The 16,788-nt window shown below is 38.8% G+C and overlaps 1 protein-coding gene across 1 annotated transcript in view; it reads left to right on the forward strand.

The window, feature by feature from the left end:
* Positions 1 to 16,788, forward strand: part of DOK7 (docking protein 7) — a 64,177-nt gene that overhangs the window by 22,498 nt on the left and 24,891 nt on the right. Inside the window, exon 7 of the mRNA XM_005148513.3 lies at positions 1,409 to 2,283. Within this exon, the coding sequence (XP_005148570.2) occupies positions 1,409 to 2,283 (875 nt within the window). The remainder of the gene's footprint in view (positions 1 to 1,408; positions 2,284 to 16,788) is intronic.

Consider the following 16,788-nt stretch of genomic DNA (forward strand, 5'->3'; position numbering starts at 1 on the left):
TGGTTTTGTAAGCAAAATAACTTTAATTTAACAATTATATTTCTTTTTCTGGGGATGCTGCTGAGACCTGCACTAATATTTTTGTAACTTGCACCTTCTCTTTAGAGAGCTTTGTGATTTAATCTCAGAAGTTACATTCACACGAGGGTCACAAAGCAGTGTCATGCAATGGGCACTGGGGGAAAAGAAAGAATTAGATTTCATGGCATAAACATTGCTATTGTGTAACAGTGTATATCAAGAATGACTCTGTGAAGAGCAGGACGATTGTTCTAAACTTTTCCCTCAACAACTGAGAGTAGAAATAGCCTCATAACTCTAGGAGCTCAGGTCACAGTTTGTAGTGGAAACTTTTCCTTTCTACTCCATCTTGCAACTTACTGCCCAAGGTTCAAAATTAACAAAATGAATTAGAATTAGTACCTACAAAATGATCCTTCTATCAGCCCTTGTTTACACAAAGAAGGAAGGTTTAAGAAGGAAGAAAATAACATTGTTGACTGTGTCTGTTGTTAATAGAAGGTGGGTTTTTGTTTTGTCTCTGCATGGTTGTGTGATGCTTGGCTTTTGTCCTAAGGACCTTTCATGTGAATGTTTAACTCTTTTCGTTCATAGTCTGTCTTGGGTAGCAACAGTTATCTGTAGAAGTGCCCTCCTTGCAAATACCCAGTGAGAAAAAAAACCCAAACCCCTTGCAATGTATGCACAAATGCCTCATGGGCCATCCTTTTGTATGTAAAAAAAAAATAATAGTAGTATTTTCATTTTTGTTCATTACAGTGATGTGTACTTATGTTTTGGTATGGATATTATAGAGAAGTACAGTGCAGGAGAGCTCGGAGGAGAGAACAGGACAGTCTTAAGTTTGATTTTGTTTTTGGGTCTCTAGCATTCACTTTGTCATTCAGATAAGATTTAAATAGAGAAAATAAAGTACAAATGAGATAATAAATTAGTTGATATGGCTTAAATATAAACATGGAAATGTCTCATATGGATTTGCATTACAGTAACAAGGTTTTCTTCAGAGCATCCTCAGCTATTCTGAGCATGGGACATTGTGACTATTCCCTGTGATTTAAGATAGGAGTATCTAAAATAAAACCAACTTACTATCCAGAAACAAAATATGGTTGAAAAGGGAGAACTTTGTGCTTAAAAGCTAAAAGTTTAACCCTGAATGCATTATGTTCCACAATATGGTAGGGTTATGGCAAGATTACATACTATTGCATTTTATTTTTCCTTTGGGGATAGAAATCATTGCAGGAATTGTGTCTTTCTGACAGAAGTTCCCCTTACAAAAAGCAGATGGAATATCAGGGTCCTTTGCTGTTTGTCAGTGCTTGCAATGCTTTAATCTGCTGATTGTGTTTTAAAGTGAGATTGATGTGTTCTGCTTTTCTAGGAGATGAGAGAAGTCTTTCAAGCTCATCTTCAGATACCAGCCACTCGGATGTCAGTGTTGGGAGCAGATTGACAATTTGGCCTGAGCAGTCTTCAGCCAGCACTTCTCAAGAGAGTCATGGACTGGCAGCTGCAAAGGGCATTCACCTTGGGGAAGAAAAGACCCTTCCAGAAGGGGCACGTGGCATCACTAAACCACCTCCAAAGCCACTCCGATCCAGACAGCTACAGGAAATAGGTCGCCAGAGTTCTTCTGACAGTGGGATAGCTACTGGGAGTCACTCTTCTTATTCTGGAAGCTTCTCCTCCTATGCTGGGAGCTTGGACATTTGCCATGGTGATGAGTTTGGATCATTGCTAAGCTTGCCTTTGAACTTTCCTTCGGATCAGAGTTTATGTACTTGTCCTCACAGTGAGCCCCAGAGAGGTGCAGGGTCAGAGTATCAGGTTCCCAGCTCTCTAAGACACATTTATGACATACCCAGGAGTTTGTTACAGGCAGCTTCCAAAGATGTGCAACCGAAAAGCGCGGATTCCACGCTATCCAAGGACCAGGCTCTGTTGCCTCAAGGTGCTAGTGACCCAAAACTGCTACTACCACACTTGGAAGCACGGAGGATACCTGATCACAGCCAGGACAGAAGGAGGCCTCCATCCTTACTGGCGGAAAGCAGCAAGGACTTGAGTGATGAGACCTATGTGGATTTTTGCTCGAGGTGGTCAGACACAAAACCACAAGGACAGGGGTCAGACTCCAAAAGTAGTGAGCTGTCACCTCCTGGTGGGCCCTCAGCTGACCCCTGTGACACATGTAGCCCCCACCTCGGGATGACAAGAGCTCTTTTTTCAGCTTGTCCAATCTGTGGTGGACTAAAGGTAAATACCTAACACTGAGCAGATGCGAACGAGCATTAATATAGCATGATTAATTTAAAATGACTTAAGTTACAGGTCATAAATACTATTGCTTCCTTTATCATTTGAACAGGTAATAACTTTTGTGTTGTTTATGCTCAAGTTGAGAGGCTTAGCACACGGTTTCCTCAAAATCTGTGCCTGATCAAGAAAACACTGATCCATATAGGCCATCAATCACTGCTTTTAAATTGGCCGGTTTTGGCTTTGGGTTTGTGAAAGTGGCTTATAGTGACAGAGATAGAAGCTTTACAGGCACCGAGAGGGTTGAATTTGTCATGTAATAGTAATATAGCATGAAGGACATTGATCTGCCTTGCTGCTGGTATTTCAAAAGAAAAAGGGAGGTCAAATAGGGGTCGGAACTAGATGATCTTACGGTCCTTTCCAACCCTAACTATTCTATGATTCTATGTGCTGCTCTTAAGGTGACCACAGTGCATATTTTTTATATTATTGATGTTTTTGTTTCCTTTATCATTGTACTTTAAGCATGTCTTGCATGAAAAGCCAGATTAGCACAGCTTCTCTGTGGGGAAAGAGAAGATTGTCAAGTCAGCACAGCAATCCATAGCAGAACAACTAACCCAGTATTATAACCGGACAGTGACAGATACTTTAGAGGAGGATACAAAAACTGATTAGTGGTCTACTACTAGTGTAGTGTATTTGCAGGAAACACTATTTCCGATCACCAGTCACATAAAGACTTAAACACTAAAGTACTGAGATTCATACGCCTTTCTAAACACATTTGCTGGTATCTGTTACTATGACTTTGATATTCTCATAAATTATTCTTGAACCTTGCTAAATTCTTGGCTTTTTATGGCAGTAATTTTCATAAATTAATTATGCATTGCATGGGAAAAAAAAGTATCTGTTTTTACCCATTCTGGAGAAGACTTTTTTTTTCTGAATGTATTTGCTAAACCAGAAGGCAGCAAAGCTGCTTGTGTTGGTGAGCTGTTGAAAGGCTGGGAAGGTTAGAGGTAGTGCTTAAATTAGACAGTGGGTGAAACTGGGATTCAGTAAGAGAGACTTTTGGTTGAGCAATTAAATACTGCCATTGAAGTGCATACATCTCAGTTGAGCATGTGAGATTACATAAATCGATGACAAGGGCTTGAGTGTATAGTAAGTTATGTAAAAAATAAATTTATAAATTTGAGAGATTATTTTCTTCTAATGTGGTGTTTCACGCATTTTATCAACTGCCTTCCCACACATGTGTGAGAGGCCTTATAAGGTTTTGCTACACCATTAGGATGATCAGTTCCTTTCTAAGATCATCCTTGCCAGCCATCTGCTGGGCCTCTAGCCTAATTCAGCCTCCCATTTCTGCTCTCTGTGCAGTGCAGGCAGGGGTTGCATAGCAGTGTGTCTACTGATGGCTTCCTGTTTCTGCTGCCTGTAGTTAGAAAGAAGTTGGGAAAAATGCACAAGACTGATTCCTGGAAGGGCTCTGCTCTGGGTTCAGGAAGCTCCAAGATGGCTTTGTTATAAACAGCGAGGAAAGAATTAGTAAAGGTACAGTTAGCTCACACAGTCTAAATGTTTCAGAGTGATCTGAATTGTCAGTTTAGACATGACTTTATCAGAGTTTACCCTGATACCTGTGGCAGACAGGAAGCTGAAAGTGAGTATTCCATTGTGTATCTTCAAAAGACTAAATTATGCCACTTCTTCTTTAACTGACTGTTGACCCTAACAACATACACACCCAGATCTTTATTGCATAGTGCTGTCATGTTTCGTGGTGTTTCTAGTTGCCCTGACAGTATCAGTTGACAAGAATTTCAGGAATTGCCACTATTTAAATTTCATGTAACCCTCTTACTAACTCTTGTTTTAGCATGAGATATGCACATCTGCTGCTGCTTTTTTTTTTCCCCGTGCCCATTTGTAAGCAGTTGGGAAAGAAGTCTGGTGAAATAGAGTGATTCAGGGGTTGTTTTTACTTGTGACAGGAAAAAATAACCTTTTGATACCTTGTCCTGGATTCTTAATTTTCAAGAAGAATTATTTCGGTGGTATTTAATGGACACAGTCTTTGGCTCTTCTCATGATGAATACAGTGTAAGCACAAATCCATATGCTGTAACTAAAAAATAATTCTTATTTCTTGTGTTCTAAGCATAGTGTGTTTAAGATGTAGTTAGGGCCAGGAGGAGTTGATTTATGGATTAATGAAGGCTCCAGTTTTTTACATTTAGTCAAATTCATGTTCAGAAGGCTTTAGTGTTTGGAGTTCCTTTGCAATTTCAAGCTAAGCTGTTAATTAAATTATGTTGATGGTTTTTAAATGCCTGCTATTTAAAGAGAATTACCTGAGTTGGGGAAAGTCTGTGGCAGTGACAAAAGATATAAACATTGGCTTGTTTTTTGCCCTGTATGTACACTTTGGCAAATGAAGGTTAGATTTGGGCACGTTGTCTGTGTGTGTTGGAGTTCAGCATGGGAAGAGTTGGAGGCAGGTTGCAGGATGAAGACGTGCATATGGGGGAGGCATGGTGGCATTTGTCATTGGGATTGACCTGGTTAAAAACCACCTGCTCCACTTATAAGAAGAATGAGGATGAACATAGGTAGAACATACCCCAAGAAAGTGCCAAGGTTCAAACAGAAAACAGGGTAAGGAAGACTTTCTTTTTCACTCTGGATAAAGAATAGAACCAGCATGAAAAAAGTCACTAAATATTTATTATTTTATTTCTATATTGTATTTCACATTAGGCACTGGGCATGCAGGGTGTTTTGCTTTCTGTTGTACGTAATTGTAGTGTGCTCAAGATGTCCTTCTTTACTAACTAAACAAGGTGTGCCTTTCCTATGTAATTTTTTCCTAGGCAATTTCAGTGCTGTAGATGATTGGAGAGATGAAATCATTGTGTTTTGTAAGTATATTTTAAACTCAGAATGCTGGATTGTTATGGGAATTCTGAGTAAGCTGTAGAGATTTATTATTAGGCTTATTTCATTTTCAACTACTTATCTAATACTATTTTGATGAATAGAAATTCACTGTATGCTTGTTGCTCTGTAACTTCATTTGATGCTATAGTCTGAGAAATTCTGTGAATCTTTTTTATAGGGTGCTTTTTTTACACCACCATTGTTTGTAAATTTTCTTAGAAGTCTGAAAAATAAAATTATTTTCCAACTGGTTTTGTCCTTTTCGATCTCACAAATACTGCTTTTAGTTTTGCTTTGCTTTTTGTCCCCTGACCTTCATCTTCTTGCAATTAGAATTAATATGGAATGATTACGGCTGTCTCTTCACACTACTGAGTGTTATACTCAAATCACTTTTGACAGCTCAAAATGTGCTTATCAGTAGGAATGACTTTTATATATGTCTAGCTCACCCTAAACTCATATTTATGTCAGTGGGAGTTCTTCTGTATGTAGAAATACAGTCTTAATTACTGCTTTGGTAGTTAGTTTGCCATGATAAAGGAGAAAAGAAAGTCAGTTTGTGTGTGGCTGTTATCATCAGTCTTGAGCTTGTATTCAGCCACCTGCTTTAGTTGTGATTTAAAAATACCAAAACCTCCTTGGAGACAATGGACACAAATCCCCCTTGAGGTATTTGTGTAGTTCCTGCTGCCACAGTAACTGTATGCCTCAGTTTTTGATGAGAGATCAGTGCATCCGTATAAGCAGAAATACAGGAATGCTATGCTCAGGATGCCCAAGAGAGGTTAGGGTTTTGACAGGTAGCAGTGGTGGGTGGCTAAGAATTGCTCTCTATACAGTACAGGGAAATCTGGTACCTGCCTTGGGGGGATGTAAGATCTCTGTTTAATGAGGAGTTGCTTTCTTCAGCTGATAGGGAATTTACCTCTTTTAGTCTGTTCTGTAGAAACGGCTTTATTTTGCATTACAACTTTAAAGGAAGGCATGTGTGTACTGTGATCATTGGGCAGGGGCTTTACTTATTTTATTTAATAAGGCAGCACCATGTCACCACAGGGCTTAGTAATCACGTGCAGCCTTTTGTGAGTGCAGAGTCTCGGGGTAGATCTGGAGCTACTATGAATATCTGTGTTTCCATTGTGCACTGTAGACCAGGTAGAGACTGAGCCTTAGAGGGCAAGGCTGGTGCGTCCTCAGGCAGAGAAGGGGTTTGAGCTCTAAAGAACCTCTTGCACTGAGGTCTGTTTTGTGGTCTTGCCTGACTGATTTAACCGGGGTCATGAACAGCTTGTAACATGGTTGGGAATATAGCCTTGGTCTTCCAAATCCTGTACAAAACCCTTAACCCTGGCTTTAGATGGTGTGTCTTCTTTCATTATAGATGCTGCTTTTGAAAGTGGTAAAGAAGTCCTATAAGGTGTAAACTTGTGTAGTGACATTCAAGAAATAGAGGCTGCAAACTACATTGTTACATCCATGTAACTGGGAATGTTTGGGTTTTTTTAGCTTTTAATCAGGTACTTTTCTAATATAGTATTAAAATAGATACCAAAGAAACCACAATATATTGCTACATAAAACTTTAATGTAGCTATATTTTTCTGTTGAGCCATTACTTCTTTCCCCAGGAGACTGAAAGCTTTGTGTGTTTATCTCATAGCATGTTTATTTCCCTCCTTTCTCTGAAAGTGTAGGAACATGATTATCATAATTACATACCTTTTAAATCTCTTTTCAAAGGGTTTTTTTTTTGCAGTATTGATGTGCGATGCTGTAACATTTTATGCTTCCTCCCACCTTCAAAAAAGCTGCTGGCTATCTAAATCCTTAGTTGAGAGGATGCATTTGTCATCTTCTGCAGAATAGTTTCTACTTGTTTTTCTGCTCTAACCTCAGAGCTCTGGGCAGTTAGGTAACACACACACGCTGTTAAAACCGTAACAGGAACAGTTTGTGCTTCAGAGGAATCTAAAAAGTCAGTTGTCAGTATTATTGACCTGAATGACTGAGTTTGTGAGGCTCTCATATGCTTTGATCATTGATTCTGGATATTGCTGGCTTTTGGCATGAATTTGAGAACTTGAATTTGTGCTCTCTTCTTTTAAGATTGAATTCCAATTGCTTTTCTTTAAGTCCTGACTGTGATACATTAGCCTGCAGTGAGGTGCATCTTCTGTAGCAGTATCACCACTAAATGAGGTGACAGCACTGGAAAATGATTTGGCAATCTGGCATTTTTATTGTGTTACAGTTATTGTAAAAGGCTCTGAATATTTTTTACAATAATGTCCTTCTTTTGGCTTTTCACAGCCTCAAAGGCATCTTTAGGAACACCAATTTTCCCACAATATTTTTTTTTTTTTTTGAAATAGAAAAAGATCCATGATCACTGCTGTCCTTGACAATGGAACGCAGTCACTTCTGGAGCTGGTTGTGCTAACAAAAGTGCACAGCACCATGCAAACAAAAAACTGGAGCACCAGTATGCTCTCCAGTTGAAACTGGCAAGGAAAGGGGCATAAATCAGGTGGGTGTAGTGTCAGGCTTAGAGCTTGATTTGTTTTGTCTTCCTTTTTGTAGTTTTGGCCATGATCCCAAGGCTATCGCAGAATTAGCTTCCATCCTCTTACTAAGGTGCTGTTGGCTCTGCTCATGCACTGTGTTGAGATGTTGCTTATTGGAGGTTCATAGGCGAAGGAAGATCTTGTTTTCTCATTTTGCCACTCTTATTTTGTACAATATTATAATGCTTGGTAACAGGCTTCACTCCCAAGCAATCAAGTGAGTGAGACTCAGCTTCCTTTTACTTTGGTGTTGCTGGTAAGGGCTCATATAACTGATCTGGCTCTTCCAGTTTTCCAGGATTTGAGATATCACAGTAAAATACAAGACATGCCAACCCAACCAGAACTGTGCAGATCTCACTTGGTTTTTGGCCTTGTTGGAGGCTGCCTTAAAAGATAATACTGATATTCTCTGTGGAAGAATCCCCACAGCATTTCTGCCAAGAATAAAGGATTCTAATCTGAATTCAGAATAACAAGAATTAAGCTCTCAGCACTTCTTGGGATCAGGCACTAAATGGAACAGACTATGGTCTGTAGAGGGAAAAGATGTGCCTATCACAGAAGCACTGGTAAGTGAAGTGATAATAATGTCAAGAGAAGAGAGCATCTTTCCTGCAGGAGGAAATGTAGACAATGTAGCTCAGTAGGATTCATTCTTCTGTCCTAAACACAAGTGTTGCTGGATTGCTTTTCTGCCAGAGAGCCAGTGAAGATATCGATAAACCATGTTATTGACCTTCTATACACATCAGAATGAACAAATGAGAAGATCTACTTCCTCTCCTAAATATAATCAAACTGGATAATAGCTTTTATTATTACTGCAAATGATGGCTACTTCTTCTTCTTTAGAAGCAATAGCTTTTCAGAAGAGAGATAAATAAATGTTTTGAAGGAAGAGGAATCTGACAATAAAAGCTGGAAAAAATTGCTCTCTTTGGAATGATGGGTTTGTGGAGCTTTTATTTTTGATCCCGTTGTAAAGAGACTCATCAGATTGCTTGGAATGTGGCCAAGATGGGAAAATGGAAGGCTTTTTTTTTCTGCCTTTGTCTTCTTTTTTCTATATAAAAATCCATGTCCTGGAAAAATTCTACAGAATCCTATAAAGTGTTGGCAGACACATTCTACCTTCATTTTCTAGAAGGGAGAAAGTAAAATTCACCTGGAGAAAAAGAAACCACAAAAGGACAGTAGGAAATCATGAATTACATTGAGCAGGACTCAGCAGGAAGTAAATAACTCCAATACCAGCCCTGGATTAAGATTCCTAGGTTTGATTCCCCTGTGCTTCATCTCCTTGTGCAAGATCATAAACAAAGCTATTTTAAAAATCCTCAAATCCTTGACTTGCATTTCTGCAAAATGTTTGTCGTGGCTACCAACATGATAGTTTTAAGATGATGGACTAAAGGCTATGCGGAAAATATTCTGTTTTGATTAACAGTCACTGATATCAGAGTAATTGCACTGCTTGGAAGGAATTGGCGAGTGTCAGTAGGATAGCAATCACGCGGATGGGATGTCTGGAGAGTTGACAGCAGCTCACTGTGAGTAGATGAGAGGATTGAAAATGGGTGCTCAGTAGGGATGCAGCCTTTTCCACCAGCTCTTTTTGACAGAGCCACTTAAAACTGGAAGTATGCAAATTAGAAGGATGAAATGTGTTCCAACACAGTCATACAAACAATGCTTAAACTTGTCCACAGCCCATGGTAAGACATACAAGTGGAATTAGTTTTGGCAATTCAAGATGCCCAATATATTTATTACTTCAGGATATCTATTGATATACTAACTGTCTGGCTGACAATATCCCATATGGACTTGTACTAAGATTAGATCCTTAAGGTATTGACTGCGTAGAGGCTGTGATGTAGGCAAATTCTTACTGCTTCTAATATAACTGTGCAACCCTATACCAAGTTGTATGACTTTGTTCATAAACAGCAACTAGTTTTTTCCAAATATTGGCTTAGTGAAGTTTAATAGTATGACAACAACATCGTCATGTGGGTAATGTGGTTCTGGCATTTGTTAGTGAGAAAACTGCAAATGTGGCAACAAATCCACTGAATAGCAAAAAGGATACATTGAAACCAATTTGAGAAATGAATCACTTAAAAATATCTAAATGCTCAGAACAGAATGAATACTTCCCATGGGCTGTAGAGTTAGAAAACGTGGATATTCTGTTCTGGTATAGAACTGCCTGCCAAACAGTTTTCAGGATGAACTGTTTTAAAGTTGCCGTGCGATTTTATGTATTGCTCTACTATGCATAGTTATGAAGCTTCTGTTGAAATGCTAGGGACTTGTCTAGAAATAAAAGAAAGGGAATTCTTTAAAAGTCCATGTAGTAGACAGGACAACCAAATTTACCTCTCATGCAGTTGTGCAGTCCTCACCAAAATGTCCCACTGAGATCAGCAAAAGCCTTGTTGCAGATTTAGTAGGCTTTCCTCTGGCACTCTTAAAAGCCACTGAAATAGGCATAATTAAAATGTTTGATTCATAAGAGAATTGGGCTGCATGTGTGTTAAAAGAAATAAGATGAATCTCTGACATCTGAGAGACAGATTTCAGTCCCTGTCCCAGAGTGGGATTGATTGCTCTGGACCTCAGGAAATAGAGAAGGAATCTGTACTAAACTTTGCTGTTCTTGCCCTGCCTGGCTTAGCATTGGATGCATTTTGCAAACCTGGGTGCTGTGTTATAAAGTTGGTTGTCCACTTCTGGTGGGAATCTGGAAAGTGCTGATGATGGTGTTTTGGGCACTGTCTCACTCCAAATAGGTGGGGAATTCCAGGGTATGCAAGAGAGCTAAGAAGCTTGAAATTTGGACTGATTTAGGAATTTTGAGTTATGGCTTGATTATTGAGGCTCTGACCAGCTTACCTCAGTCTACCTAGCTTTATAATGTCTGCGTCTTTATAATGTTTACTTCCTAAGGCTGTTGCCAGGATTGATGGGATGGTGTTTCTGCAGTACTTTGGGTGCAGACAATTCTATCCAAGTGCTGAAGATTATAGTAAACATGTTGTTTTCCAAACTGCCGTGAGAGACAATATGTTGTTTGGCTTTTGCGTGAACTCTGGACAGAAAAGGAACACATTAGTAAGAGAGCTAAGGAAGAAAATCAACCTGCCAGAATGGAGCAGCTGCTTTATAATTTTTTTTTCTTAAATGCTTGGAATTTTATCGGTAATTTTTATAACCTAACAATCTGTTCAAAGCCATTTTCCATTTAATGAAAGTTCACAGAACAATGGCACTGAATACGTTCTTCCAACAGAATTCTTCTGTGTGAAGCTGAACTCAAAGAATGGTGTCTTTCAAGAACTGCAGTTACTGGAAAGAAGCTGTTAATGCAAAAACCTGTGCACTCAGTGGATTCAGAAAGTCTACAACTGATGACATGGCAGTTGAAAATCTGTTCTTTCTAAGCATGGGGATTAGCCTTGGGGTTAAGCCATTCTTCAGCATTTAGAAAGGAGCAAGATATCAAGAACTTGCTCGAGGATATGACTGAAATTCAAGCCAAGATGTAACAACAGCAGAGGAAGAATGAAAAGCATAATTGTATTACTTTATCTTTGTGTATTCTTTTCTTGAATCCTTATGAACAGGTATGTTGCATCAAATCCAGTTTTGCAAATTATTTTGATGCAATAATTTTTAACTTTCTTTTGTAGGTCAAAAGCTGGTTTTGATGAAGTTTGATACATCAGTGTGTCTGTAACAACTCATAACTTCTGTGTGTGTAAAAGGCTGAGCTTCCTTGGGTGGGATGGGAATGTTAAGATTAAAACAAGCAACTGTTAACATGATCCATGTGATAGAGGACAGCCAGGATGGAGCAAGTGAATACCAGAGTCTTACACACAGATTCTAGGCTGCAGTAAAGCACCTTTACTGCATACAAGCTCTGCTTTTATTTCTTCCTTGGTGTTATCTTTTCTATATTTCCATGTTCCCTTTCCTAAAGCAGTGTAGATGAAAGAAACCAGTCCTTAAGACTTTCTCTGGAGCAGCTCAATCCCACACAGGTCCAAAGGGCAGATGGAAAAGGGGCTTTAAAATTGGCTTTATGCTTCTGAGTCTTGTCACATGAGGATATTGGGCTAAACTGCAGCAGCCAGCTGCCAATCAACTGAAATGACTGCTTCAACAGCTGGGAATCAGTGGGGCATGAACTCTGGCTGTATTCCCTCTCCCCTAACCACATCCTCTGCAGTAGTCTGGATTCTGTGGAATCCTCTGCTAATTCAATGCTGATTGGAAGCAATTTTGAATGTACAAGAAATTTGAGCCTGGAAAATATTAAGGAAATATAAACCTTTTCCAGATCTGGTTTACTACAAGGACAGAGAAGTGCTAAGTGGGCTATATCGAGGCTAGCAACTGTATACTTGTATCCTCTGTAGCACGAGGAAGATGTTTCCAGTTGAACTTTGCCAATTCATCTCATTCCTTAAGACATAAAGTCAAGTAGAACACATGTGCTATGGAGATAACGACTATAGAAAGCTTTGGAAAACTACAGAAATAATTATACCTAATAATATATAGCAGTGCTCTCTGATACAGGAGAAGCCTGTGAGCAGCCCCCATGCATAGTTAAGTATCTGTATCCTTTAAGTTGTGCAGCTTAATTATAGTGTCATTACCTTTGACAAACCATAATTTCAGTGATGGGCTGGGGATAAAGGAAAACACTTGTCTTAATTTTACTATTTTGAGCTTTCTCTCCCTTATTTGTCCTTCTCTTTCCACCCATTTCTTTCTACTTATGCTCATTGATTATCTCGTTAACAATTTTTTTCTGGGAAAAGTTGACTAACCTTATCCATAAATGTGAAGTTGAAAAAGAAGGAAAATGAATGAGAAAATCATATTGCAAGGCTTTGATTTTTATTCATCCTAGGTTCATAATTTAGTCCACTATAGTTCTCACTGTGTGGAGCAGGATGCACAGGTTATAACAAGGATCCTTTTCTTCATGTCTTTATGTGGAATGGGCTGGAAGGAAGGAATCAAATAACTAGTCTAATGTAAATTGGCATAGCTCCATTGGCTACAAAACAGGCCCAAGTGTATTTTTAGTGCAAGCAGACATTCAGCTCACATTGTGGAACAATGTTCCTTGGGGGAAGTAGAAGAAGGGAAAGACTTTTCTTAGGGAAGTCCATAAGTGAATATTTCAAAATGGCAATTACAACTTAACATAAACCTTCCCCATCTCTAAGAATCTGTAGAGGTAGGTTTAATTTGTCTCTAACAGCTGAGATTTCACTTTACAAGCTTCTGAAATATTTTCACATTTGAGCCATTCTCCATTTGCTGCTTGTCACTATAGCCGTAGTTAAGCTATTTGAAGAAAAGAATCCCTTCACGTTCTGAACAGATGACTTGGACTTTAAATCTTGTTGCAGACAGAAAACTGGAGTAAAAGGTATACCTTATGCACTTTTGTATACTTGGTGTAATTAATTTTCTGTTAATCAGAAACTTTTTTACAAGAACAGCTGTGAGGTTGGTATACTTGTCAGTACAGTGGCATAAGAACTGTTTTACACAAAAAAGTTGTAAAATACCTTTTATGTGCGTTGGTCAAAGCTCATCCCTTTTCCTCATCAGAGAATGAATGTCTCAATGTCAGGAAGTGAAAAGTTTATTGGGCTTTTTGTCTTACACATCTCTTCTGGTGTAAATTCGCCTTAAATAGCTCCTTTGCTAACCAAGAGAGCAAGGCTACCCTAATCCCTTTGAGAACATGTGTGCATATGTGTCTCTGTTAATGATTGTCCTTTTCATTTATATTTAGTCCCTCCAATCTTCATGCTAAACAGGACTCCTGTATTGACTTCTAAAATCCTGAAATATGCTAATGTTCCTACTGCAGCAGAACTCTTGTTTCTATTGGGATGCACTGTTCTAAGAGGACGTAGAAAAACCCTTCCCATGTGTAAAGTCCTCCTAATTTCACAAGTATTTCTGCAGTACTGAGATGCTCAGTGGGGGCACAGTTAGTCTTGTGAACTTTAAAATAGAAAAGAAATAGATCATGTGAGGTGTTGCAATCAGTCTACATGCACCTTGTCATTCTTGTTTCCTCTATGTGCTGAGCAAGAAGAATGAGATGAAAACACCACAGTGCTTGTTATCCCTATGGTAGAATCAAGTCTGGAATGCTCATACCTGTTTGGGCCCCTTTTAAGCCTTATTTTCAATGGTATGGTAGTTTTGCAGGAGTTTCTTCCTTCAGTGTTTTTTGCTTGGTGCAGAATGAGTGGAAATTAGCAGATCTATTGTACAAAGAAGCTCAGACTGGCAAATGTGGGGAAACTGAGTGTATTTTAAATATCAAATGTTCTTGTAGAAGTGTAATGCTACCCCCTGTTGGAAATTGGAATATATGAAATATAAGCCAGAATACATGGAATTGAAGCCTCTTTGACTTTGTGTACATTGCTTTTTTTTTTCCATCGTCCAATAGGACATTAGAAGTGCCAGTCTCTATTAAAAAAAGAAGAAAGGAAAAGATTTTTTGGCGTAAATAGGAAAGATGTTTTTGTTCCAGTTATCAGAACTGAATTCAGTTAAAAATAGTCTTCATGTTAAAATACAGCTGTTGCCACAGAAGCCTGCAGCTTCACTATCTTTCTGTAAGAATACAAATATATAACTTATTATAGTTAATGTTGATTTTTATTGTTCATAAACATCTCTACCTGGTAAAGAGAAACATCCATCTTTTTGCATGGCTAAAGCCATGTACATACTATTAGTCAGCTGCACTCTGAAAAATAGCACTCCTGTGCACCTGTGAAAATGTGAATCACAGAATCCTAGGGTGGTTAAACAATGCTGTGTGTGCACTGCTGAACCTTCAGCAGTCAGGACAAATGTGTGTTTGAACTCTCATGCTTAAGCATTACAGCAGGGGGTTCTATATATACCTTAGGAGTATGTATACTCCTTAACTAAAAGGCGAGTAATATAATGTTGCTATGAAAATATCTCTAAAAAGTTGACAACACAATCTTGAATCAGAAAATTTGATGGGTGTCATGCTTAAATTAAAAATTGTTCCTTTTAATAAAATTTCAGAATGTATCTTCCACTACTGTAAATTACAACAGCTCAGCTGAGGAGTAAGAGGGAACAATGTACCTGATTCTTATTACCTGGAGAAATTAGCCATCTTTGTTTTCGCCCCAAGAATATATGATATGTTGAACTTTAGGTTATATCAGTGTTATCTGCCTTGGATCTCAGACTTCACAATGGAGAAAGAGAAGTTATCATTTCTAAGCTGAGTGTATTTGATGGTTTAGTATAATGGCAATTGTGTAAAGAGTCTTTCATGTCCTGAATGGGAGAATTATTGTTATGAGATGATTGGATTGTGATCTGGTGAGAGATAAGGCAGTGAAGGCTCATCTTTGTACATTTCATTATCTATTTAGCATCAGTTCATAGTTGTATTTGTTCAGTGTTCTGCATTCTGAAACCAGGAGATGCTGTGCCCCAATTGTCAAGTTTGACGAATATACCCTATGACGTTTGCATATGGTGTTTTTATTTTCCGTGAAGAATTGTTTTTAGTTCCTGCCTTCTAACTCTTGCATGATTCTGGCTATGTTTATCTAATAAATTGAATTAAAATTGGTCTCGAAGGCAATTTGCTATGTCTGGCATAGCCGTTTCTTCTGGCTGGCTGAATTCCTCTGCCTAGTCCTGGCTCTTGCTATGAAAGCCCTCCTGTATTATGAACTGGGAGTGAAATGTGTTCTGATCATGCACCAGCATCTTTGTGCTTTGAGGTCTGTCAGGAAGCTTAGATGATATTATCATTAGTGTCCCCCTTTTCATTTGAGTTGCTTATACAGATCTATTTAGAGGGTTTGCTACTGCATTATTTCTCTCTGCAGCTTGTCACTGCATCTGTCCTAACAAAAACTCCTTGAAATGATGAAGTGCTACCTGTGTAGAAACCAGCACTTCTGACTTTTACCTGTGGTTAAGTAAGACAGACTCTCAAATTCACAGGAGCATTCGGTAATTTTATTTGACCTGGGATCATCAGACTGATTTTTTTTTTAACCATGAGAAACACAAACAGTGTGAAATTAATTAAATTCACAAAAAAAAAGTAAGACAACCTCCAAATCTGTGTTTGATGGAGGTGACAGTGTGTCCTTATTGTATTTATAAGTTGCTGTGGTTTGCAGCATTTCCTTTTAATCGAGAGCTGTCTGGCTGACACTGGTGTTAGAACAGTTTGTGGTGGTTTGGTGTTGTGTGCCTTCAGATTTTGCTATCAGCTTGCAGTGAGTGTTATTGCTCTGGGCCAGCTGGACAGGCTCTTGACTTTGTTTTTTGTCTAACAGGTATGCAAGCTTGACTTGTAGTAGTGCCTGGAAATGGACACAAACATCACTGGTGTGTTCACACCAGGTATTTTATGTGCACTGGGGGGTATTGTATAGCTGCTTCCTCTAGAATTCTATCTAAATACTTTTGTACATAAGGAGATGTGTATGTGATGTTAAAAGGATGTTATTTAGGTTGAAAAGTTAAGCCCCTTGCTGTTAAGGAATTGACAGATTTACAGTTGCTCATGCCATCTTGATTTTACCCACACATGTGTCCCTCTTGTCCAGTGAATGAGGCAGATGTCCTGTGGAAAAAGATGATATGTGACCATGTAATTGCATTACAGCCCAGTTGTTCAGCATAATCCTAGTGTGACTCTGGTATGCAGTAATTCTACATCTGTTTTTGAAAAGCAAAAGACAAGAGCAAATCATGTGCCCTGTTGCTGTGTCAGCTTCCCCATGCCCGTATATTATCAGTAGCAGAGCTTGAAATCTGAGCCTGTAGCATTGCAACCAAGGCTCCTACCATCTGAATTTCAGGGCTGGCAGCTGGAGATGGCTTTTATCTCAGGCTGGAGGCTGGGAAGCTGAGTCTG

The sequence above is a fragment of the Melopsittacus undulatus genome, chromosome 7 (assembly GCF_012275295.1).
Source record: "Melopsittacus undulatus isolate bMelUnd1 chromosome 7, bMelUnd1.mat.Z, whole genome shotgun sequence".
Classification (NCBI taxonomy): Eukaryota; Metazoa; Chordata; class Aves; order Psittaciformes; family Psittaculidae; genus Melopsittacus; species Melopsittacus undulatus.